This window comes from Anastrepha obliqua, chromosome 6 (genome assembly GCF_027943255.1).
Source record: "Anastrepha obliqua isolate idAnaObli1 chromosome 6, idAnaObli1_1.0, whole genome shotgun sequence".
Taxonomy (NCBI): Eukaryota; Metazoa; Arthropoda; class Insecta; order Diptera; family Tephritidae; genus Anastrepha; species Anastrepha obliqua.
Genome location: NC_072897.1, coordinates 34,555,939 through 34,580,484, shown reverse-complemented (window position 1 = coordinate 34,580,484; position 24,546 = coordinate 34,555,939). Strand labels below are relative to the sequence as shown.

The following is a 24,546-nucleotide window of genomic DNA, read 5'->3' as shown; positions in this document are numbered from 1 at the left end:
TTTTCTGCGAGGATCTCCCCATCAGACTCAAATTCAGGTTACCGGACCACTGCAGTGCGTCTGATGTAGCCGCAATCAAGGAGGCAACTGAGTGGCTGCTCACATGCGTACTAACAGTCAGAAAAATAAATATTTACTCCGACAGCCAAGCGGCAATAAGTACCCTCGGGTCAGAGACGATGTATTCGAAACTGGTCAGGGAATGCCTGACCTCACTTTCGACTGAGTCCCAATTCTTTGACATAAGCCTCATCGGGGTTCCTGGCCACAGCGACATGGCCACAGAGGATGAGTTGGCCAGACAAGGGGCATGTGAGGTGATTTCCCCGCGAAGGGAGAGTATTGGGATCCAACTGACTACCTGCGGTCTGCTCCTGGAAAGATGGGCATCGCACCAACTCAGCGAGAGAGCTGGGCAAGGACACAAATGTGTAAGGTCGCGAAATAGTTCTGGCCACGTGTGGACCGGAGGCGCTCGGGCGAGCTTCTGAGGCTGACAAAATATCAGCTCTCTAATCTCGTGGGTTTTCTCACAAGACACAATGCGCAAATCACCTCGAGTCCTTTTTGCGCTGGATGTATGGAGGATGAAGTGGAATCATCTCAGCACCTTCTCCTTAGCTGCTCTGCTCTGGCGGGGCTAAGATCTAGGCATCTTGGCTCCTATTTCTTTGCCACGCCTGCTGATATAGCTGGCGCTGACATTAAAAATCTAATGAATTTCATCAGGAGCATAAAGCGGTTGACGCAAACATAGTCATCGTTCGTAATCCGCACGCTCCTAACCATCCCTTCCCCAATTCTTCCCGCCCTCTCCCTGCATCCCATCGTCTTTTCCCTTGCACCTCACCTCCTTCATAATGGTATCACAAAGAACGAATCTTTCTTCGTCCAAGTGTGCTCATTCCCTGGGCAACCATACCAACCTAACCTAACCAATGTATCCAGAAAAGGTCACAGTTTGGTGCGGTTTATGGGCTGGAGGTATCACTGGACCATACTTCTTCAAAGATACTGCGAATCGTAACGTAACTGTGAATGGTGAGCGCTACCGTGAAATGATATCCAACTTTGTTTTGCCCAAAATGCAAGAGCTTGACTTGCATGACATGTGGTTTCAGCAAGACGGTTCCACATGCCACACAGCACGCGTAACAATGGACTTGTTGAGGGGCGAGGTCGGTGAACATTTTATTTCCCGTTCGGAACCTGTCAATTGGCCACCCAAATCGTGCGATATAACGCCTTTAGATTATATTTTGTGGGGCTATGTTAAAGCTCAAGTCTATTCAGACAAGCCTGCTTCAATTAACGCATTGGAAGACAACATTAAAGCATTTATATGTGAGATACCTGCCGAAACATTGGAAAGAGTATGCCAAAATTGAACTAAGCGGATGGACCATTTGAAGCGCAGTCGCGGTCAACATTAGCATGAAATAATCTTCAAACATTAAATTATATGGAGTGTACTATCGATTTAAATAAAAATTTCATGCATTTTTCTGAATTTTACGTGTGTTTTTTTGAAAAACTTTACATTTAACCTTTGGAAGGAACACCTATTTTTTGAGGTGAACATTTTTATTTACACTTTTTTTGTAAATATTTAGATAAAATAAATTTAAAATGCAAAGTTGTCAACCGTAATGGACGTGTTTGGGACCGCTCTCAAAATAGTGTTTTGAAAAATTCAAATCTGGATACAATTGATGTTCGTATTGAGACAGTGACTGTATATTAGTGGTAAAGTGGATTTTTTACGCCTGCCTCTTTCTCTCCCGCGTAAAACATATATTCCATAAGAAAGAGTGTTAAATAAAAAAGTGTGAAAGAAAGTTTTTAAGTATTAACTTTATTATAACAATATTTCCAATCCATGGATTGCAAAAAGTGCAAACTGCAAATTCGCGGAGAGATGGGAATAAGGTGTGCGGGTGTATGTGGCAAAATGTATCGTTCCCAATCGAAATGTTCAGGAATAGATCCATATACATTAGGAAAATTAGATGAATTTCCCACAATTCGCTACATGTGTGATGATATTTCAATCTATTCCAAAAAATCCCTTCTCACACTACTACTATTTTTACTTTACTTTCCTTTTTTAATAACTTCTCCAACTTAAACTTCTTTACCACTAGCTGTAATTGCAATTTTATTTTAGATTTTATTCGATTTTATTCAAAAAATTGTTTGTCCTTGGAGCCAAAATACGCTTCGATATCCCTTTTTATAGCTTATTTTGAGAAGTATGGTGGATGCGGCATAAGCTCCCTTCCGAGCTCGTTCAGCTTGCCTAATGTTTGCCTTGTGGTATGAGGTCTTGCGTTGTCGCGGTGAAACAAAACTTTTCGTTTATTCCTAAAGACGGTCGATTTTTTTAAGTGCCTCATTCAGGTTTGATAGCTGATGGGAATTATAATCAGCAGTTATCGTCTGGTTTGGTTCCACAAGCTCATAATAAACAATACCGGTCATATCCCACCAAATAGACAGGAGAATCTTCTTGTGGTGAAGGACATCTCTAGCGGTCGGCTCTGGTGTTTTACCTTTATCTACCCATTGGCGTTTGCGAACAGGATTATTGTAAAGAACCCATTTTTCACCATCAGTAACGATACGGCTCAAAACACTTTCATTTTCAAGCCGTTGCAGGAGCTGAGAACACACATTCACTGTCTGCTGAAGGTTGGCGACGGAAAGTCTATGTGGAACCCATTTTCCCCAGCTTTAAAACCTTTCCCAACTGAACCAGGTACCTGTTCCATGTGATGAATTTAACCTCTGAGCTATTATATCGACTGTCAAATTTGCACTAGCTTCCACGAGTTCGAGCAAGGCGTCGGAGTTAAAGACTTCAGGACGACCAGCGCGCGGGGCATCCTCCACGTCGCAGTTACCACTTCGGAATTTTGAAAACCACTTTTGCGCAGTACTTACACTCACGGAATTCTCTCCGTGAACAGTTTTTATTTCTGCAGCAGCAGTTGTTGTATTTTTACCACTTTTATAAAAAAAAATACAAAATATGCCTCTTATACGCGTTCGAAGATTCCATTTTACATTTTAAGAACACGTGCTTCTATCCGCGATTAAAATAACTTGTTGAATGCACAACATATCAAAGAAAATATAAATAGTTCCGTTATATTCCGCGAATAATTTTTTGTATGCAAAAATCGTACAAAAGTGAAATTATGGGTAAAATACGCACGAACTTATGGATTGACCTGATATGTTTAACTTTAATAATATATATATAAATATATAAATAATAAATTGTTTAAATTAATTTATTCAAAGATATGATATAAGATAATTCAATAACATACTTGGATTTTATTCACATAAAGAAAATTTTTTATCAGTAATAGCTTTTTTCGTAAGAAAAGAAATATATCGGAAAAATACCTTAGGCTTCAGAAAACTAAAAATAAAGTAGTACCATAAGAACACGAAAAAATAGCCAATTCATACAAATTAGATAGTGAATTATTAGTTAGCTAGTTAGTTGCATTATATGGTTTTTTGTAGTAGTTTGAACTATATTTTTTTACATAAAATTAAAAAAAAAAGAAAACTTTAGAATAATGTACCCCCATCTTAAAACTGAAAACCGCACCCTCGAGAGGCTTAGAGGTTTTAAGTAATTTATACAATAGTTAAAGTTGTATAATTTATAAGGTTTTTTTTTTGACGTGGTTAATGAAACTATGGCGATATAAAAATCCAATTATATATTCACATTGATACAAAATTGAGTTTTGCAACTTGTATTGCAACTTTTAATTGCTCACGTTAAACTATGTTATTAAAATCGGTTAAAACTAAGTAGCAAGCAACAGCAGTTTTCATTTCACCACTAAATGAACACTGCGGGAAAAAACAACAAAATCAGCGCATAGAATCAACAAACGGACCATTAGCATAGCCCAACCTTGTCATGTCGGTCTCCTTGCCGCGGGGATGAGGCGCAAGTGGAGATTTAACCCCATGCTATGGAGATTAACTTACCACGAACTAAGAGGGCCGCTCCGTATAGAAATTGGGTATCCACCCATCCGCGGAACGGCGGAATTAGTGGCCACCCAAGTACTATGTGGAGTGTACCGTACCGACAACCTGGCAGGAGGTATAAAATGCATTTTTGTACAATGTGGAGGTTAACGATGGATGTTTCTGCACGAGGTCACCGCCTTCCGGGAAATCCTCCCGTCGAGCAATCGACGGCTCGGGCATTGGATGACGGTGGAGATACATACCGACAAACAAGACGGTCTACTTTCCAACAAGACTATTTTGACAGCTATCTTTGGAAAGCTATCGGTGAGTCGAAAGACGCGCCGACTTTCGAGGGTAAAAGCGTGGTGGACGGCATCGTAAAGGTGCACTGTTCCAATGCTTTTTCCGGAGAATAGCTGGAAAAAGAGATAGCAAAAATTCCAGCCTGCGAAAACCGCAAGTTCATCCTTGTTGAGAGTAGCAAAGAAAGGCTGGTACAAGCGAGTGTCTGGATTCCGGGTCCTTCTTGTAGTTCAGTAGAACTTCTCACACGCATCCGTGTTCAGAACAAAGATCTTGGCACGAGTCTCTGGAGAGTATACTCGTGCACCAAGCAGAAATCCGCTACCACTTCGGAGGCGGGTTCCCACCTGGTACTGGGTATCGATGTTGGGTCCCTCAAGGTTCTTAAGTCGAAGTACGGATGCCGTCCCCACTTACATCTGGGGCGAATCCATTTCCGTGTACAGGATAAAGTGGAGGATAAAGCGTACATATACTTAGTCTCATGACTGAAGTAATATTTACAATGATAAATCTGCAGCATAGCAAAGCGTCTACGGCCCTCCTGTGCCGTAGGCATACAAAACTGCAAGCAAACCCACACATAATACTTATACAAGAACCATGGGTATTAGGGCGGGTCGATTTAAAAATCGCTCATTGCTCTGTGAAAATCGTATTCTAGAGATCAAAATAAAAAACTTTGCCAAAGGAACCATACTTCTAAAACGAATTCTGATGTCCCCCAATTTGGGTCGAACTTTCGGGTAGGGGCAAATTTTGAAAAATCTCACTTTGACCAATTTAGAGTGCTCCAATCGAGTCCAAATGTATGACCGACCCCCACTAACTTTGGACGGCCGATCCAACCATGCTAGTGGCACACCCCATGGAACTCCCCTGGGGGGTTCCCCACACAATCATTTCGAAATATCACCATTTTTGACCTTTACATGAAAAAATCAGCTAAATGGCTATGTTTTTTCTTTATTTTTATTTATTTATAATAATATTTATTATTTATTTATAATAATATCTATTTTTTCTCTTAAGAAATTTATTTAGTCAGAACATATGTAAATGAAAAAATTAATTTAAGAGAGTTATAGAAAAGAAACTAAAAAAAATTATTGTTTGAAGTCTTTTTTACTTTCAAGTCTTGGCAATTCCGCACGGCTCTCTAATGTCGTCGCCATAACAGCCTCTACATTTTCCGGTATAACCCGTTTGGAAACGCTAGCTAGCAATTGAACATGTCGTTCCGTTCCTTGTATGTGTGATGGAATTTTTGGATCATTAAACGGTGGATCATCTTGATTTAAATATTTTTTCAATGTATCGTACGGAATGCTTCGCGTGAATGGTGGTTCAAATACGATATTTATATCATTCAAACTGATCATTTCCGTATAACTTGTGCAATTAAAGTTTATATCTGGTTTTTTATAAACTCTAAGTTCCATTGACTCGCCAACATCGGTTCGATAGCGTAGAATTTTCTTGATGGCACAGTCGCGCTTTTCTTTGCTATCATCAAACAACATTGATAACAAAAGATATTTTCCGAATGTGCATAGTATGAATTATCTTTAATTACTTGATTGACAATTTTGGGTAAACGAGGTTCTAGAAATCGTGACCAACCAATGAACTTGAAAAATAATGAACTGCCGAACACGAAAGAGTTATACTTGATATTGAAGTACATTGGCAAATAACGTTTAATTATAAATTCAACCAGAATTCTTAAATTTGCATCTGGATTTTCCGTTGTCACATATAATCGCAATAATCTAGCGGCCTTGGTGAGCCACCGAGAATGTACAATTTTCCCTGGTTTGATGTTAGCCAGATCCACCGGAACCACGCCGCTAGAAATTGCATGGGCCATGTCGTATAAGTACTTCGAATCGGTGGAAAATTCAATTTTTTCCGGAGCAGGGGGCATATTTTGCAACTCCATTTTCTGGAAGCCGTCCACCACCTGAAAATATATAATAATAAAATAATTAAAAATGGTTGACAATTATAATAAATGAGTGATAGCAATAAATACCGGAAGAGTTTCACAAGTTTCGATTTGACGGCTCAGTTTTCCGGTTGCCGATCTTGGTCCAGTGCTGGTTGATTTATCCAAATCTTCAAACAAATGCCGAAACGGAAGTTCGTTGAAGTGTAGAAGGCAAACGAACCAATGCAATGATCTTTTTAACAGCAATTCGAATCGTCGTATAATTCCACCGTGTTGGCCAGTGTTTGTTGGCTCACCGCCAGTGCATATTCCAATTAATGCATCCAGTGATATATTTTTATCGTTGAAAAACCATTTAATTTGGCTGTTTTGTATTCAGCGGTTTCATGTTCCAGTCTTACGTAACCAATCAATTCAGAATTGGGTTCTCTCAAAATAACAACATGAGGTTCTTTTACCATCCTAGTATGATACTTCTCATCAATTTTATCTATCATTAAAGTACCATCTTTTTTGCCATCGAAACAAATTGGTATCATCTAACCGTTTGCGAAGCATTTCTTGTCTGCATTTCTCTTTTTCTCTGCGAACTTTCGATTTTCCCATGCTTATCTTCAATTTTAAAATCTTGCAAAAGAGCGGTTCCCAATGCTGATGCTACTCTGTCAGGCACACCAAATCTGTCACATACCAAGGCAAAGTTAAAACAATCGTATCTCTCTGTGTATTGTGAACTTGTGCTTCTATCCATATCTTCTTGAACCGGTGACGGTGCGTATGTTGAATCATCGGGATCTTGGTATGTTGGCATTGATGACATAGACGTTGCTCCTTGCTCTTCAGTTTCCATTACAAATGCATCCATTGTTAGTCTTCTCTGATTATGAACTCTTTGAGGCGTTCTGGAACCCAGCCGCATGCACATGGAGCTGCCTTCAAATCGCATTTACATATTAAAATTTAAAAAATTGTTTCCAGAGATTTTACATACTCTGTAAATTGTTGGGTGTTCTTTCTTCTCTTGATTTGCTCTTGATACTTGTCAACCAATTTATTCAATTTATTAAATACACTTTTTTTCAGCATTATTTCCATACCAAGTTTTTCCCAAATTCCAATCAACTTACCTTGTACTTGAATAGTGAATGATTTATGGGAAAACTTTTTTTGTTCTGTTTTAGCACGTTCGCTTGAGTAAAAATAATATCTCAAGATATCCAGATGGGTTGGTAAATTAAGATCAGTTTAATCAGTAGACACACCAAAAACAGTAACATCATGCTTGGGTATAAGACTCATTGGGTTTTCGATAGTTGTTGATGTAGTTGCTTCATCTTGCGGTGTAGAGGATGGTGGATTCATTGTAAACTTTTTGATTTGGAATGGTCACTTCACTTATTATTTTTTTTGAAATATTTTTTTATGTGAAATTAGCACTTCACACTTTGAGTTCTTCACAACGACTTAATGCATTCACAAAAACTGTTGCGTTATATATGGTCTACGAGACGAGGTAATAAGAATGAAATGGTAATTTCAATTCTACCTGCTGTGTCTTGTGGTTGCTTAAAAAAACAACACAAGCAATTTTACGATCTGCAATTGTGTCACAATGATACCATCATTGTTTAAAAGGATTGCGGTGCATTCCAGTGATACCTTAATTGTTGAAATGGTTGCAAAAAACGCGCATTTCTTAAGAAGGCCCCTACCCAAAAGTTCGATCCAAATTGGGGGACATCAGAATTCGTTTTAGAGGTATGGTTCCTTCGGCAAAGTTTTTTATTTTGATCCCTAGAATATGATTTTCACAGAGCAATGGGCGATTTTTTTGCCTCCCCACAAATCGAACCGGCCTAATGGGTATGTCACAAGCGTATCTGCGGTCTAGGTGCTATGTCGTGGGGACAAATACTTCATTGTGAAGGGAATGTGAGACCGCGAGCATGTATTATCATGCCGAGGTTGATCGAACACACGATGTTAAAAGAGCTATGCTCCGGAGATATCGTTTGTTGAGGAATGCGAAATAGTAATATGGCAACCCTGATCTAAAAGGTCAAAAAGCACTATAATTGAGATGACAGACTAGCACGTTGCTGATGTTTTTCTTTAATAAGCTGAATTAATAAAACACTTTAATTGAATTGTATTTGATATAGCATTCAATATTGTTAACTAATTAGAAGTAATAAACGTTCTGAAGTAAACATATAAGTGTGGTGTCGGTAATTGGCACACACCAGAGAGTATAACAGATGGATCATACCACACATCGCAACAGGTGGCGACGAGGAAATTGGTCTCATAACCTACAAAACTGCAAAGTAGGAACATAAGCGAAAATGCCAGAACAAGAGGAGCTTATGAAACTGTTGCAGATGCAAAGCAAATTACTGGAGCAATTGACTCAAAAATCAAAGCAGCCAGTAGAAAATTCAAAGGAACAGTTGATGGAGTCATTGGCAAAAAGCATAGCAGAATTTTGCTATGATGCCACAAACGCACTCACATTCGACACGTGGTATGCACGTCACGAAGACGTTTTCTTCGTCGATGGCAAAGATTTGGACGAAGCATCACGCGTTCGCCTCTTAATGAGGAAGCTAAATCCAATTGCGTATAACAAGTATGCAACATATATTTTACCAAAAAATCCACGAGATTTCACATTCGAAGAAACAGTCTCCAAGCTGGGAGAAATGTTCGGTGCAAATGAATCGCTCTTCAGTATAAGATACAAATGTTTGCAAATTAGTAAGAATCAACAGGAAGACCTGGTATCGTATGCAGCCAGGGTCAATGCTCAATGTGAAAAATTTAGACTGTCGGAACTTTCGGCAGATCAATTCAAATGCCTCATCTATGTATTTGGGTTGCAAGCACACACAGAAGCCGACATTCGTATAAAAATATTGGCAAAACTAGAAGAAGATTCACAGCAAACATTAAACTCTCTGGTGAGTCATGCGAAAAAATTCATCAATCTAAAGAAAGATACAGCAATGGTGGAAGAGACAAAAGCCGTAATAACCAACGCAATACATGCAAATACACGCCAAAGCAAGAACGATGCAACTAAAAATAGCAAAACAAATAAAGCGAAGATTCCAAAAACACCCTGTTGGAATTGCGGAGACATGCACTATGCAAAATATTGTACATATCGCAATCAAAAGTGTAACAAATACGGTCATACGGAGGGGTACTGTAATTCATACAGCGCCAGCAAAAGCAAAAGCACAAGACCTCAGCGACACAAGCAACAACAAACGAGCAACAAAGGTCACAACAGTTGCTTACAAGTAAATTCAATAACGCATGTTAATCGACGCAAATACGCAACCGTAAGCATAAAGCCGATAGAAACCGCAACTTCATCGTTTCCGTCGTGTGATGTCAGAATGCAGGTGGACACCGCCTCGGACGTCTCGCTAATGGGAAAGTTCACATGGATACAAATGGGTCAACCGGGAATACGGTTGGAGAACAAATACGTTACCAGCGCATCAAAAGATAAGATTCAACTACTAGCCGAATTTTCTTGTGAAGCTAGGCTAAACGGGGAAGTACAATACTGTAATTTATTCGTAGCAAATATTGATTCTTTGAACATCTTAGGAGTTGACTGGTGTGACATTTTCCATATTTGGGAAAAGCCTCTCAATCTCATTTGTAACAACATCATATCGGTTCAAGATCAACAATCTACTATTTTGAAGCATATACAGCAAGACTATGCGGACATATTCAAGCCAAATCTGGAAAGTTGTAGCACAGTTACATCAGCATTGCATCTAAAGCCGGATGCTAAACAAATTTTTCGCGCAAAAAGGCCAGTAGCACATTCCATGCTACCGTACATTGAAGAAGAACTAAATAGATTACATCAATTAGGGGTTATCACCCCTGTAGAATTTTCTGAATGGGCAGCGCCTATCGTCGCAGTGAAGAAACCGTCTGGCAAGGTTCGGATCTGTGGCGATTATTCATCAGGGCTAAACGCATGGTTAGAGCCGCATCAATATCCGCTGCACACGCCAGAAGAAATTTACGCAAAGGTCGCGGGAAGTCATTGTTTTACCGTAATAGACCTATCAGACGCGTATCTACAGATACCCGTCACAGCAGAGTCAGCCAAGCTGCTCACCATTAACACGCATATGGGTCTGTTTACGTTCAATCGACTCGCACCAGGTATCAAAAGCGCTCCAGGAGCGTTGCAACAAATCATGGACACCATATTGGCAGGCATAGATGACACCGTCGCTTACATAGATGACATCATTATAGGCGGTGCAACCTTTGAGAAACATGTCGAAAACCTTCATAAAGAGGCGCAACAGATACAGAAGTATAAATTTCGGGTCCAGTTCGACAAATGCAAATTTTTTGCTGCACAGGTAAAATATTTGGGAAACATTTTAAGCAAAACAGGTATAAAACCTGACCCCACCAAAATAAGCCGGATTCTAGCACTACCAGAACCCAAAAATATGTCAGAAGTGCGAGCATTTCTGGGCTGTGTAAATTATTATGGAAAATTCATCGCAGAAATGTCCAAAATCAGAGCACCTTTGGACAAATTGCTTCATAAAAATGAAAAGTTTAATTGGAACGCTGATTGCCAAAAAGCTTTCCAGCAATTCAAACGCATTTTAAATTCAGATTTAATGCTTACGCATTATAACCCCAATTTACCATTGAAAGTGGCAGCAGACGCCTCCAATAGAGGAATCGGTGCGTTTATTTGTCACGTTTTTCCGGACGGATCAGAGAAGGTTATACAACACGCCTCAAAAGCTTTAACGGATGCAGAGCAAAAGTACTCGCAAATTGAAAAGGAAGCATTAGCATTAGATTTTGCGCTAAAGAAGTTCCACAGATTTATTTTTGGACGTAAGTTCACATTGTGCACGGATCATAAGCCGCTAATCGCAATATTTGGTAAAAATAAGGGCATCCCAACGTACGCAGCAAATAGGCTTCAGCGATGCGCACTAATATTGATGATGTACGACTTCAATATCCAATACATTAAAACAACAGAATTTGGATGTGTAGACATGCTTTCGCGCCTTATAGCCAATCACACAAAGCAAGACGAAGACATGGTGATAGCTTGTACGCAAATGGAAGAAGAAAGGAACACGATTATTGAAGACCAATGTGAAAAACTTCCGGTGAGTTTTGAAATGATAAGAAAAGCTACAAAGCAATGTTCAACGGCCCAAGCTGTCATAAACGCATTATCAAATGGATGGAAGCAAGAAATAACACCAGAATTACAGCCACTTTATGCACGGAAAGATGCACTCAGCGTGATTCAAGAGTGCCTAATGTTTCATGAACGCATAGTGATTCCGAAGAAATTACAACTACGAATTTTACGTCAACTACACAGAGGACATCCAGGTAGAGAACGGATGAAATTGTTAGCAAGGAGTTACATGTATTGGCCTGGTGTGGACGAAGATATAGTCTCGTATTCACGAAATAGTCAACTTTGTGCATCAACAGCAAAAATGCCTGTAAAACATACACTTCGATCATGGCCGTTAGCAACAAAACCAATGGAACGGTTACACATTGATATAGCAGGACCATGCAATGGTTTTTATTACTTCGTAATCGTAGATGCATTTTCAAAATGGCCTGAAATTTTTCAAGTAGAGAATATCACAACGCAAACAATCATTAGCAAGCTAAATGAAACGCTTTCACGTTACGGAGATTGTGACACACTGGTCTCCGATAACGGCACACAATTTACGAGCGGAGCGTTCGAACAATTCGTAACATCGCGGGGTATTCAACACATAAGGACATCGCCTTATCATCCCCAGTCCAATGGACAAGCGGAACGGTTCGTAGATACACTGAAAAGGGCATTAAAAAATTAAAAATGGAAGGAACGGATTCAGAAAACTTGCAAACATTTTTGCAAACGTATAGATCCACGCCAAATCCGAATGTGGTAGAACGTAAATCTCCGGCAGAAGCCTTCCTTAACCGGAAAATCAAAACAACGTTAGACTTAACTAAGCCACAAACAACGGAAATCAAACAACGAAATTTAAAACAAGAAAAGCAGTTTAATTTCAAACACGGAGCAAAATCTAGAGAATTTTCGAATGGAGACCTTGTAAACGTTAAATGGCATCAAGGCAATGATAAGTTTTGGGTTCCTGGCGTTATCATATAACGGATTGGTTCTGTGAACTACAATGTCAGAATTGAAGTAAAGGGCAACTCAAAACTGATTAGATCACATGCAAATAAAATGGTAAAACGGTATGGAAACCATACTGGCAATCGCGATGTGAGTAAATATTTATGCGACGTTTTTGATCTCACAGAACTACCACGGTTCAATGAAGAAAATCAACCCGTACTACAGCCAGAAACTGTTGAAGTGCTCCCCTAGTGGAAACCACCTCATCTGGTTCTAATGCACATGCAGGAACGAATAGAGGAACATCAACGAGTCGCAGGATTCGTAGACCACCAGCATATTTGAATGAGTATGATACTTCCTAACAAAGGGAGGTGTTGAGGAATGCGAAATAGTAATATGGCAACCCTGATCTAAAATGTCAAAAAGCACTATAATTGAGATGGCAGACTAGCACGTTGCTGATGTTTTTCTTTAATAAGCTGAATTAATAAAACACTTTAATTGAATTGTATTTGATATAGCATTTAATATTGTTAACTAATTAGAAGTAATAAACGTCCTGAAGTAAACATATTATATAAGTGTGGTGTCGGTAATTGGCACACACCAGAACAGGTGGATCATACCACACATCGCAACATCGTTGTTCCAAAAATAAAGTACCTGAAGAGTGGGAACAGTGTCGAAGCTATCATAGTTTCGGCCTACCTACGCTACGACTCTTTACAGCTACCTCCTTCGACGGAGCAAAGAGAAGTAATATAGTCAAAAATGCAGAATCCAATAATCTGGGACTAATGGGCTGTGATGGAAATTCACAAAACATTGTATGGGGAAGCAGCAAATACAACCCCAGAAGTCTCAAGTTACTGGATTTTATCCTGTCATCCGATTTGGTCATTCAAAACACTACACAAACCAACTTTTGTGACCAAAAGGAAACAAGAGGGGATTAATTTAACACTTACCAATAGGTCAGTTGGAAATCAATTCAACCGATGCCGAATTTTGGAAGAGGATTCTCTTTCTATCATCATCTTATCGAATTCCGACTGTGGACTGGGACAGGTATGGTGAGCTTGTACCAGAGCGATTACCAAACCTGAAAAAACTCAAATCCGCAGAAATGATTGAAGATGCTACTAAGAAATTAGAAGGTACTTTAATCAATTGCTTTGAGGAACTGTGCTCACTCAGGCAAAGTAGACAGGGAAAAGCGGTTCCTTGGTGGAACCCAGAGCTGTCGAAGCTTCGTGTACGGTCCAGAAAACTTCTTAATAAGGCCTTAAAGACCCAAACAGAAGAGGACTGGGCTAATCATCGACTTACACAGAGAGAATATAAGAAAAAAAGTGCGGAAAGGCAAACTTGAATCCTATAGAAATTTCTGCAGTAACGTCAAAGAAATGAAATGAAACAGCGAGTCTTTGTAAGGTCCTTCATCTAGATCGCTCAGTAAAGCTGGATTCCATTCGAAAACTTAAGGGGGGGGGGTAAGGGATAAACGCTAAAAAAAACACTTTTTTCATGAATTTATTGTAGCGAAACGGTTCAAGTCAGTTTATTAAAAGTTGTTGCATATTATAAAGTAACATTTCAAGAATATTTGATAAAATTTTCATGTAAAAATATTGCAAAATGAGCGAATGAGAGCACATTTACGTAGACGTCTTTTCAAAAATACATTTTGCAGTAGTCAGCATATCTCAGCGTAGAATCATTTGAAATTAAAAAAATCGAATAATTTAGTTAAAGTATGAGTTAAACTTCCCCCCAACGTTTATTTTGACGATTTATTTTCATTTTCAGCCATTTGGTAGTCGTTTGAAGTAAAAAGTGATTTTTGACGAAAAAATGCCGCCATTTTGTAGGTGTAAAACCACCTTAATATAAAAAAAAATGGCGAAAAAAAACGTTGGGGGGAGGTTTTTTATATGTAAAATATGTGTGCAAAATTTCAAAAGGATCGGTTGAGTAGTTTTCAAATGCCAATGACTACGCACTTAAAAAAAAAAGGTTCGAGAAAACCGCGTTTAAAGTTTTAAGTTATGAAAACGTCAAGAAAATACTTTTTCCTCTCTAATTACACGGAGTCGTCGATTCCAGCACCATAGAGTATGTTTCCACTAGCTTTGTCATTGTCTTCAGCATCTTTTTAGCAAGTCTACGAGCTATCCTGCCCTCCTTAGTCTTAGGTATACGTTTGTAACGGACTACGCGCGCAACTGCTGCGTCTCGGCAGATGTTTGAGGCGGCTCGGCTTTATGCTCTATAACTTAAAAAGTTTTGCTCGGATTGACTTAAAATTTTAACACGGTATTTTTGAAATGTTTTACTACAATAACATGCAAAAAAAAAAAATCGATTTTTATCCCTTACCCCCCCCTTAATAGTTCATTCACCATTTCCAAATCGGAAACGTTTAATGCTCTACTCGAAAAAGAAACTTTAAGCTTTTCCTTGTCTTTTTTCGAGAACTTCAAGTAGCCTGGACCTGACGGAATATACCCCGCAATGCTTAAGAAAGGAGGATACAGGTTGGTTAAGGTCCTGAAGAGGATCTTCACAGCCTGTTTTGCACTTGGTTATATACCATTCCAATGGCGACCCGTAAGAGTAGTATTTATTCCGAAAGCAGAAAAAGACGACTATTCCCTAACAAAAAGTTTTAGACCAATCAGTTTCATATCGTTCGCGTTGAAAAGTCTAGAACGAGTGGTGGTATTGTCGAGAAGTCCACTTAGTAGAAATCAACACGCTTACCAGAGTGGAAAATCATGTGAGGGGGCTTTTGATAATGCCACTTTTGACTCAATGTGTTCTTCTGCCTAACGACATGGAGTTAATCAAATCATTGTAAAGTGAATATATTCCATGCTCTCTGAGAGGCTGTTAACCGCTGGTGAGAACGGTGACGAAAGAATCACCGTCAGGGCCAAGCAAGGATGTCCTCAATGAGGTGTTCTTTCTCCGATGCTGTGGTGTTTGGTCGTAGACTCTCTACTAGCGGAGATGCAGGAACTCGGTTTTCATGTCCAAGCATATGCGGACGATGTCTGTGCGCTAACATCGGATAAATCCCTAAGGAGGCTTTGCACGAACCTCTGGTGTGCCTTGAATGCTATGATTGATTTGCTTTCCTTGGATCTACATATGCAACAGGAAACAATAAAGGCAATATGTAGACTCCATAAATATGGTTTCTGGCACGCAGACGGAACTTCGGGGCACAGAGAAATCTTTAAGTTGCTATCTGAGCAGTATCCACTGTTTTTGGCACCTAAGGACGACCTGATACCCACAGTTTCATTTGGAAGGAAATTTGATGTCAGATTTCCATTGCGAGAGAAATGGAGCAATCCAGAATGCACTCAGAGAGGTTTGATGGATATTTTCTTTACCGAAGGGTCCAAGAATGAAATAGGGTCTGGAGCCGGATGGTACTTAAACGATAGTAATAAGTATCACTATGGAGGAAATGGCAACTGTACTCCAAACGGAAATTTTTGACATTCTGAGAGTAGGCGAATGGAAAATCGAGAGAGAGAGCGAGAAACAGATTGGAGGTTTCAATGACTGTTAAGTTGCCCTGAAGGCCCTGGAGAACGCGAAGCAAACCTAAAAGATTGTTCAAGAATGTAAGAAGAAGCTTAATTCTGTCGCAAGATAGAACAGGCTTATACTTATAAGGGATCCAGACCCTCCGGTGTTCAAGCAAACGAAATTGCCGATAAATTGGCCAACCGTGGATGAGCGGTTCCCCCCCAAGAGCAAGAGCCAATAATCGGAATCACTTCCGCAGGAATCATGAATTGGATCAGTGATTATTTATGCAATTTACATAAAGAGCAATGGAATTACGGAACGTAAATATTGCGACATGGAATGTAAGAAGTTTATACGAATCAGGTAAATTAGACAACACAATCAATGAATTTAACAGACTAATACCTGACTTTCTTGGTATAAGCAAAACCTGGTGGCAATCAAACGGCTGTATAAAAAAAAGCGTACACTTTTATTACTCAGGAAATGACTCTTCAAGACAGAAGAGGTGTAGGCATTATGATCGCGAAAAAGCTTTGTGGGAGAGTTAGCGAATTTATTCCATACTCTGACAGGATAGCGATGGTTCTGGATTTAAATTTCATTCACAAATAAGATTTAATAAATGCGATTAACGTCTTTTAATATACGTTAAATGAGATAGTAAAGAAAAATTGCCTTTTTGTTGAGTGTTTAAGGATCGTGTGCAGGGATTACATGTAAAAAGAAGTAAAATATTTTTTCTGTTCTGTTTTATACAATGAATATATAATATTAGAATTATACATTAAAAATATTTTGCAATGAAAAGCAACTTCGCCAAATCTTTCTGATGCTCGCATACCTTCAAGAAATGGTTTAGGTGATTATATTTTAATTTCAATCTTATTAAAAACATTTTAACATGGTTTCATTCAAAGTCTAATGACTGCATGCACTTTCACAATGCTGATCTATGTCCGATAACATTGCAACTCTTCGAGGTACGCAAAACAGTTCTTTCAATACGAAGTCAATGTCTACATTCACGTTGCGATGAATATTCATAAAAGCAAGTCCATTCAAACGATCTTCTCTCATTGTAGACCTCAAGTAAGATTTCAAGCGTCGCAGCGTGGAAAAAGACCTTTCGTTTGCTGCCGTGGTAACGGGCGAAAGTTGGCATTATTTTGGGACAAAGACAAGCGAAATTCGCCAAGATGTTCCGATGCTTCAAAAATAAATCCTGTAGATGTGTAGTGAACTGATCCAAGTATGGGATGTAGATGCTAATGCGGTAATAATCTTCAATGCTGTGAGTCATGACGTTGCAGCGTTGCGTCTGCCTTCGAGAAATTCTTGGTTTTTCAATTGGAGTTGGAACAAAAAATGTTCATATGAAATATTTTCAATGCAGCAGAAAACAGATTATGTGATTTACATTTGCCCACGGGGACGGTTTCGACCCCAAACGAAAGTAGAACTATAGTAGGTATACTGACAGGCCATAATTTGTTAGCGGCTCACGCACACAAGATGGGAATTGCAAACAATGATAGCTGCAAATTTTGCAATAAACTAGAAGAGAGGGAAGCTCTTGAACACCTTCTATGATCTTGCCCTGCATTAGCTAGAACCCGAATGAAATGTTTAGGAGCTCTACAATATGAGAGGGTAGAATGTCTCTCGGGGTTCGAGCTTCTGAGCTTACTTAGATTCGCAAAAGACGTAGGCTTATTACAAAAAACCTACTACAAGAATACGTACGGGTCGGGTACCACTAAGGGCCAATAGGTCTATGTGATGGCTTTCAGGCAGCCAGGTCAACCTAACCTATTTCTATGCGAGACTAACCATAGGGGGCAAAACAATAGAGAAAGTAAAGAGCTTCATATCTAGGAGTATGGCTGATTGACCAATAGGATAGGTAGAGCACCTTAGAATGTCAAGGTATAGCTGTCCAGTCAGGCGACGTCGAGCTCGAAATGTTTAATATATATATACCCCCTTTCACCTGCTGCCCGGCAGGATATCACCCTGATATAGGTGCGCACATCAGAGGTGAAAACCGATTGGTAGTAGGTGACTTCAATGCGCAACACGATTTTTGGAATTCAAGCCTACCAAATGATCGTAGAGGACATCAGTTGGCAGAGCAGATAGACGACTCGACATTCAGCACTATGGACAATGATTACGCTGCTACAACAACAACAACGATGCCCCCACCAGGGTAGTGGGCAATTGCAGCAGCTCGCCTGACATTACAATTGCTAGCGCTGGTCTGATAAATAGCATAACCTGGAAATCTATGCTATCGCTTGCATCAAACCACTTGCCCATTATCATCTCGAGACCTGCCGACTTTGTTTGAGCGGATCACCGGTGATACATTAACTTTAATAAAGCTGATTGGGACAGATTCGCGGAATTTACCGAGGACACCTTCGCCACTCTCCCCATCCCCACTGATATGCGCGTAGGCGAACGCATTGCCAGGGAACTAATAAGGGCCGAAGACGTAACGCCCAAAAGCAGCGTGATAACGCCAACAACACGGCATATAAGAGGCTCAGACGGAGCAAAAAACAAAGAGAAGGAAACACCAGTGGGTGGGTGCTGCATCGGAAAACCCGCTGGAGAAGGAAAATGTGCAACTGAAAAGCAGAAGACACTACAGGTAAAAATGATGAGTCTAGGAGAAGCTATTGACTCTCTCCTGGCGTACTACAAAGGCCGTCACAATGTGCATCACGAAATAAAAAAGATCGGTTCACTTATAAAAAAGAGGCACACCGAAGCTATTATGTTGATGGAAGAGTGTGAGAAACAGCAGACAACTCCAAAAAAGAATACGTCAAAAACCTCAGACGTTAACAATATTAGAAAAGAATGTTCGGGTATAATTACACAATCGGTTAAAAGGACGAGAACAAGAGTCAGTCCTAGCACGCAAGGAACTGGCAACCCGGTCGTGAACGCACTATCGCCTGCGGCAAAAAAAAGGTGTGCAACGGCAGCGATTCATCAGACAAAACCAGTACAGGCACCAATTAAAGGCCAAAATGCCGGCTGGACGGTTGTCAAACCAAGAAAAGAAAAGAAGCCGCCTAAATTGGTGAGGACAAGGCCTGATGCTATAATCATATCCAAGTCTGAAAATGCTACGTATGCTGACATTCTGCGTAAGGTAAAAACATCGGACTCTCTCAAGGCTCTCGGAGAAGATGTAAAAGCAATCCGCAGAACAGCTAAACAGGAATTGATCATAGAGCTTAAAGGAGCACCGCACGGAAAAACATCAGAATATCAGACAGCGATTGAAGATGTTCTGAAAACCGCAGCAAAAGTGATGGTTAAAACTCACACTGTAACAATACAGTGCAGAGATCTGGATGAGGTAACCACTGCAGAAGAATTGTGTGACGCGCTTCATGCCCAATGCAATATTAAACGTCCAGATACAGCGGCGGTAAGAAGCCTAAGAACGGTGTACAACGGTACACAGACGGCCTTCATTGTCCTCCCAGCCGGAGATGCGAAAAAGGTGTTAGAGGCTCAACGTGTGCGAATTGGATGGGTGTCCTGCCGGGTACGAAAGGTCGATTCTCCTAAGCGTTGCTTCAAGTGCTGGGGTTACGATCATGTCGCTCAAAAGTGCAAGGAGCAAATAGACAGATCGGGACTCTGTAGAAAATGTGGTCAGGAAGCCCATAAGGCACTTACTTGCAAAAATCCTGAACAATGTGCACTGTGCAAGGGGAACCATGCAGCTGACAGCTACAAATGTCCGTTAGCTAAAAAGGCGCGAAGAGAAGCCATCCAATGAGGGTTTTACAGCTTAATCTCAACCACTGTCAAACTGCCCAAGAACTCCTGGAGCAGGCCATGCAAGAGCACAAAATAGATATTGCCCTTATTCCGAGCAATACAAAAACATCGATGGTTATTCCTGGACGTCGGATGGTTCAAACAAGGCGGCGATTTGGACAATGGGACATATTAAGCCGCAGAGCAAAATGATGACAGCCAAACACGGCTTTACATGGGTTAAGACGAAAGGCATCTATTTCTTCAGTTGTTATGCTCCACCGAGCCTCACCGCAGAAGAATATGAACGAATGCTGACAGCCTTGGCATTTGAGGCACGTGGCAAGCATCCAGTACTTATAGCCGGCGATTTCAATGCCTGGTCTACTACCTGGGGAAGTACGCGTACTAGCAGACGTGGCAGAGTGCTTTTGGAAAGCCTGGCACCATTTGACCTGGAATTGCTTAACGTGCCTGGTAAATTCACTTTTGAAACCGAAAGAGGATGCTCGATAGTGGATCTCGCCTTCGCCCATAATACTATAGCACGCAACGCAACATGGAATGTAAGCTCTATCTACACGTACAGCGATCATAAGGCAATAACCGTCGATATACTAATGGGTGTAGAAAATAGCGATTTTCGCCCTCAAAGAGCACAGCAAAGAGGATGGAAGAGACAATGTTTTGATCCCGAAGTTTTCAACATGAGCTGGAACGCTTGCCTAACTCTAGATAGCGCTGGAGAAATGAAAGCAGAAGGCATGACGGCGGTCATAAGCAACTGTCTCAGCAAGGCCTGCGACGCGACCATGCCTAGGGTATCTGCAAGGCCACACAGAAAAGCAGTATATTGGTGGAATAGTCACATAGCAAATATAAGAGGAGACTGCAATAGAGTGCGCAGAAAGCTGAAGCGAGCTCGTGGTACACCAGCCATCGACGCATTATTAGCACACCATAAAACCTGTAAAGCTACGCTTAAAAAAGCTATAAAGGCTAGTAAAAATTGCTGTTTTCAAGAGCTTTGCGATAGCGTGAATGTCGACCCCTGGGGAATGGGATACAAGGTTGTAATGAGAACTATCAAGAATCCAAGAGCACCACAGCCAACGTGCCCAGCCCTATTGCGAGTAGTGGTTTCCACATTATTTCCATATCAGGTGGAGTCAAATCTATGTCAGACACAATGGGTGATGGCGGCTAACATCCCAGAAGTCACCACACAAGAAGTGCTTTCCACCGTACAGCGCATTGCGGATAACAAAGCTCCGGGCTTAGATGGCTTCCCAAATGTAGCTGTGAAAGCAGCAATTAAATCAACACCCGAGGTTTTTGCTAAATTGTACAACACATGTCTCAACGAAGGCGTTTTCCCAAAAGTGTGGAAGAAACAGAGGTTGGTACTGCTACCCAAACCAGGGAAGCCGCCGGACCATCCATCGTCATACCGTCCACTCTGTATGCTAGATACACTCGGCAAAATACTAGAACGCATCATATGTAACAGAATGCAAGAGTTCCTAGAGAAACCAACAGGGCTTTCCCCAAACCAATACGGCTTTAGAAAAGGCCGCTCAACCGTGGACGCAATACAAGCTGTAATGAGTATTGCTCGTCAAGCCACTAGCGGCAGGAAATGGAAAGGCGGCTCGAAGAAATACTGCGCTGTTGTTACCTTAGATATAAAAAATGCGTTCAACTCCGCAAGCTGGCCCCAAGTTATGAGTGCACTGAGAGGATTCGCGGTGCCGAAATACCTGCAAAAAATCATATCAAGCTACTTTGAAAACAGGCTCTTGCTTTATGATACTGACAACGGAATAGGCACATATAAAGTAACTGGCGGTGTCCCACAGGGCTCGGTGCTTGGCCCAATTCTTTGGAATGCTATGTATGACGGTATCCTCAAGCTTGAGCTTCCTGAAGATGCTACCCTCATTGGATACGCAGACGACATTGCGTTGGTGGTAGTGGGAAAGCATCTGGACGTGTTGAAAGCGTTATGCAACGATGCAATTGTAAGAATTCGAAGATGGCTTAAAAATGTGAAGTTAGAACTTGCAGCTCAAAAAACTGAAGTCGTATTACTAACAACACGACGGGTACGTGAAGAGCTAGTGATTACGGTAGCTGACCATGACATAAGGTCGCAGCCATATATCAAATATCTGGGAGTACTCATTGACTCGAAAATGACCTTTAAGCATCATTTAGAGTCAGTCAGTGAAAAAGCCGTAAGAATAAATAACGCGTTGACTAGACTAATGCGTAATACTGGCAGCCCTCGCGCAAGTATACGAAGACTCCTGTTAACAGTCACAAGCTCAGTGATTCTGTACGCAGCACCAATCTGGGCAAACACAAAGGCATCGTACCTCCAACACATACGAGCCACATACAGACTTGGCGCCCAGCGAGTAGCCAGTGCCTATCGCACTGTCTCAGATGACGCAATCCATGTGATAACGGGAATGGTGCCTATCGACCTTCTCGCGGTTGAGATGTATAGGTTGCATAATACCATTGGGCAGAAACCGTCGAACGTGGATAAAAAGGAAGAAAGGCTGTGAACAATTGAAGAATGGCAGATACGATGGGAACAATCCGAGAAAGGTAGGTGGACCTTTGAACTGATTCCAAACATTGCGAGGTGGATTAAGCAAAAACACGGAGAAATTGATTTTTGTATCACACAGTTGCTGACTGGACACGGTTGCTTTAAAGCATACCTACATAGGTTCCATCTTGAGAACGACCCGTACTGCCCGCAGTGCCCCGAAGAACAAGAAACGGCGAGGCATATCTTGTTCCAATGCCCGCGGTTTATTAATGAGCGAAATATACTTGAGGGAGCGTTTGGCGAAAACATAAGTGAGACAAATCTTATCCCACATATGTGCGAAAGCGAAGAAAACTGGAAAATTACATGTGTAGTGGCCGCAAATATCATGAAGAACCTTCAATACGCGGAATATTCACGTAGGTCCCTAGAAAGAGCTCCTTAACACAATATACAGAACGGAATGACAATAACAGACGATTGAGTAATAATATACTCACAACGGCCTCCTGACGTACTACTTAACGGTGAAGTTCCAGGAGGACATACCGTAGGACATGAGGGGGGGTTTAGTTGGGTTAAAGTCCCACACTACGGCTTCGGCCACAGGCTTTTGATGCTTCCCCTCCTCCACAAAAAACAAAAAACAAAAAAAAAAAAAAACGCGCATTCTGCAAGGTGATCACAGCTGCCGCGGCTCGCTTCATACCTCCTGGAAGAATCTGGGACATACGTCCAAATTTCCCAGCAGCTGTTCTGGAAACTAGCGTGACCACCTACGCCAGGCCGATCCCGGGGATCCTCGCATAAAGGATCTCAATTTGGAGATCCGGCAACTGGTAATCCAACACAAGCAACGAACAACTTCACCTCTGGTGTGCGTAAGCTCTGTCAAACCCGACGAAGCACAACGACAAGGTGGATATCACCTTCAACGGTTGTATTCGTCGGACCCGAAGAGATGCGCAAGCTATTTCAGCCGGCAATTCATACTGCATCCTTCGGCCGACCGATCCCAGCGCCGTGCCACCAGACGGCTGCACAAACTGACAAACAACAGCAGGGAGCCATCAACAAAATGAAATCTTCTAAAGCCATTGGCTTTGATGTTGAAAAAGCTGGGTCCATTGGGAGTATAGTACCTCACAATTACTGGACTAGACAGTGTTTAGACAGACAATAAACGACATTCATCGGGAGACCATCACCACCTTTTTAAGCTCCCGACCACCGAATGCCGTAATCGGAGTCCAACCACCACCCATTGCAGATGAAGAGTTCCACCTTCCGCGAGATTCGCCTGTAACATTGGTACAATTACGTTCTGGAGCAGGATAAACTCCTACCTATCCAGAATCGACGCCGACATACTAACCATATGTGCGGCATGTGAAGGCACCCCGCACGACACTAACCAGCTTACGGTTCACTAGACAGGGCTAGTATACTGGGGCGGCAGCCCTTGGTCGGGAAAAACCCGAGTCATTCCGGTAACGTAGAACCGGCTGCGTCCCTAACCCTCCGAGTTACACAGACCTTACCGAAAAGCTTCAAGCTTCTACAATTTAACTGCAACGGACTCACGAGTAAGGTCGACGAGATAGTTGACTTTGTGAGCCGGCACAGTATTAAAATAGCTGCGGTCCAAGAAACCAAGCTGCACGCTAGGTCATATCTGATCACCAGGGAAGGCTATAACGTGCACAGACATGATCGCGAGCGAGACAATGGTGGGGGCCTAGCATTTATAGTCCACCACACAGTGCAGTATCGTCTCATCGATGAAGGAATCGACCGCAGGGACAGCATCTTAGAATGTCAAGGTATAGCTGTCCGGACAGGCGAGCTCGAAATATTTGACATATATATACCCCCTGTCACCTGCTGCCCGACAGGATATCACCCTGATATAGGTGCACTCATCAGAGGTGAAAACCGATTGATTGTAGGTGACTTCAGTGCGCCTCACGATCTTTGGCATTCAAGCCTGCCAAATGATCGTAGGGCACAGCAACTGGCAGAGCAGATAGTCGATTCGACATTCAGCACTGTGAAGGACAACGCCCCCACCAGGGTAGAGGGCAATTGTAGCAGCTCGCCTGACCTAACAATACGACAGTCCACGACAGTCGGTTCTACGTTACCGAAACGACCCGGATTTATATCCGGCCAAGGATTGTCACTCCAGCAGCATTCACCGTATGTAAGTAT

General features: G+C 41.4%; 2 protein-coding genes across 2 annotated transcripts; both read left to right on the top strand.

Annotated features, from left to right (window-relative positions):
• The first annotated feature begins 8,604 nt into the window (after window positions 1-8,604).
• Window positions 8,605-12,162, top strand: LOC129250334 (uncharacterized protein K02A2.6-like). Its single transcript, XM_054889967.1, has one exon. The coding sequence runs from the start codon at window positions 8,605-8,607 to the stop codon at window positions 12,160-12,162; it is 3,558 nt and encodes a 1,185-aa protein (XP_054745942.1).
• A 6,273-nt stretch (window positions 12,163-18,435) lies between these two features.
• Window positions 18,436-19,791, top strand: LOC129250333 (uncharacterized). The gene has a single exon (XM_054889966.1). The coding sequence runs from the start codon at window positions 18,436-18,438 to the stop codon at window positions 19,789-19,791; it is 1,356 nt and encodes a 451-aa protein (XP_054745941.1).
• Window positions 19,792-24,546: the final 4,755 nt, after the last annotated feature.

Excerpts from the sequence above, each read along its gene's own strand:
- LOC129250333 (XM_054889966.1), top strand. The coding sequence starts at position 18,436 with ATGCGCGTAGGCGAACGCATTGCCAGGGAACTAATAAGGGCCGAAGAC.
- LOC129250334 (XM_054889967.1), top strand. The coding sequence starts at position 8,605 with ATGCCAGAACAAGAGGAGCTTATGAAACTGTTGCAGATGCAAAGCAAA.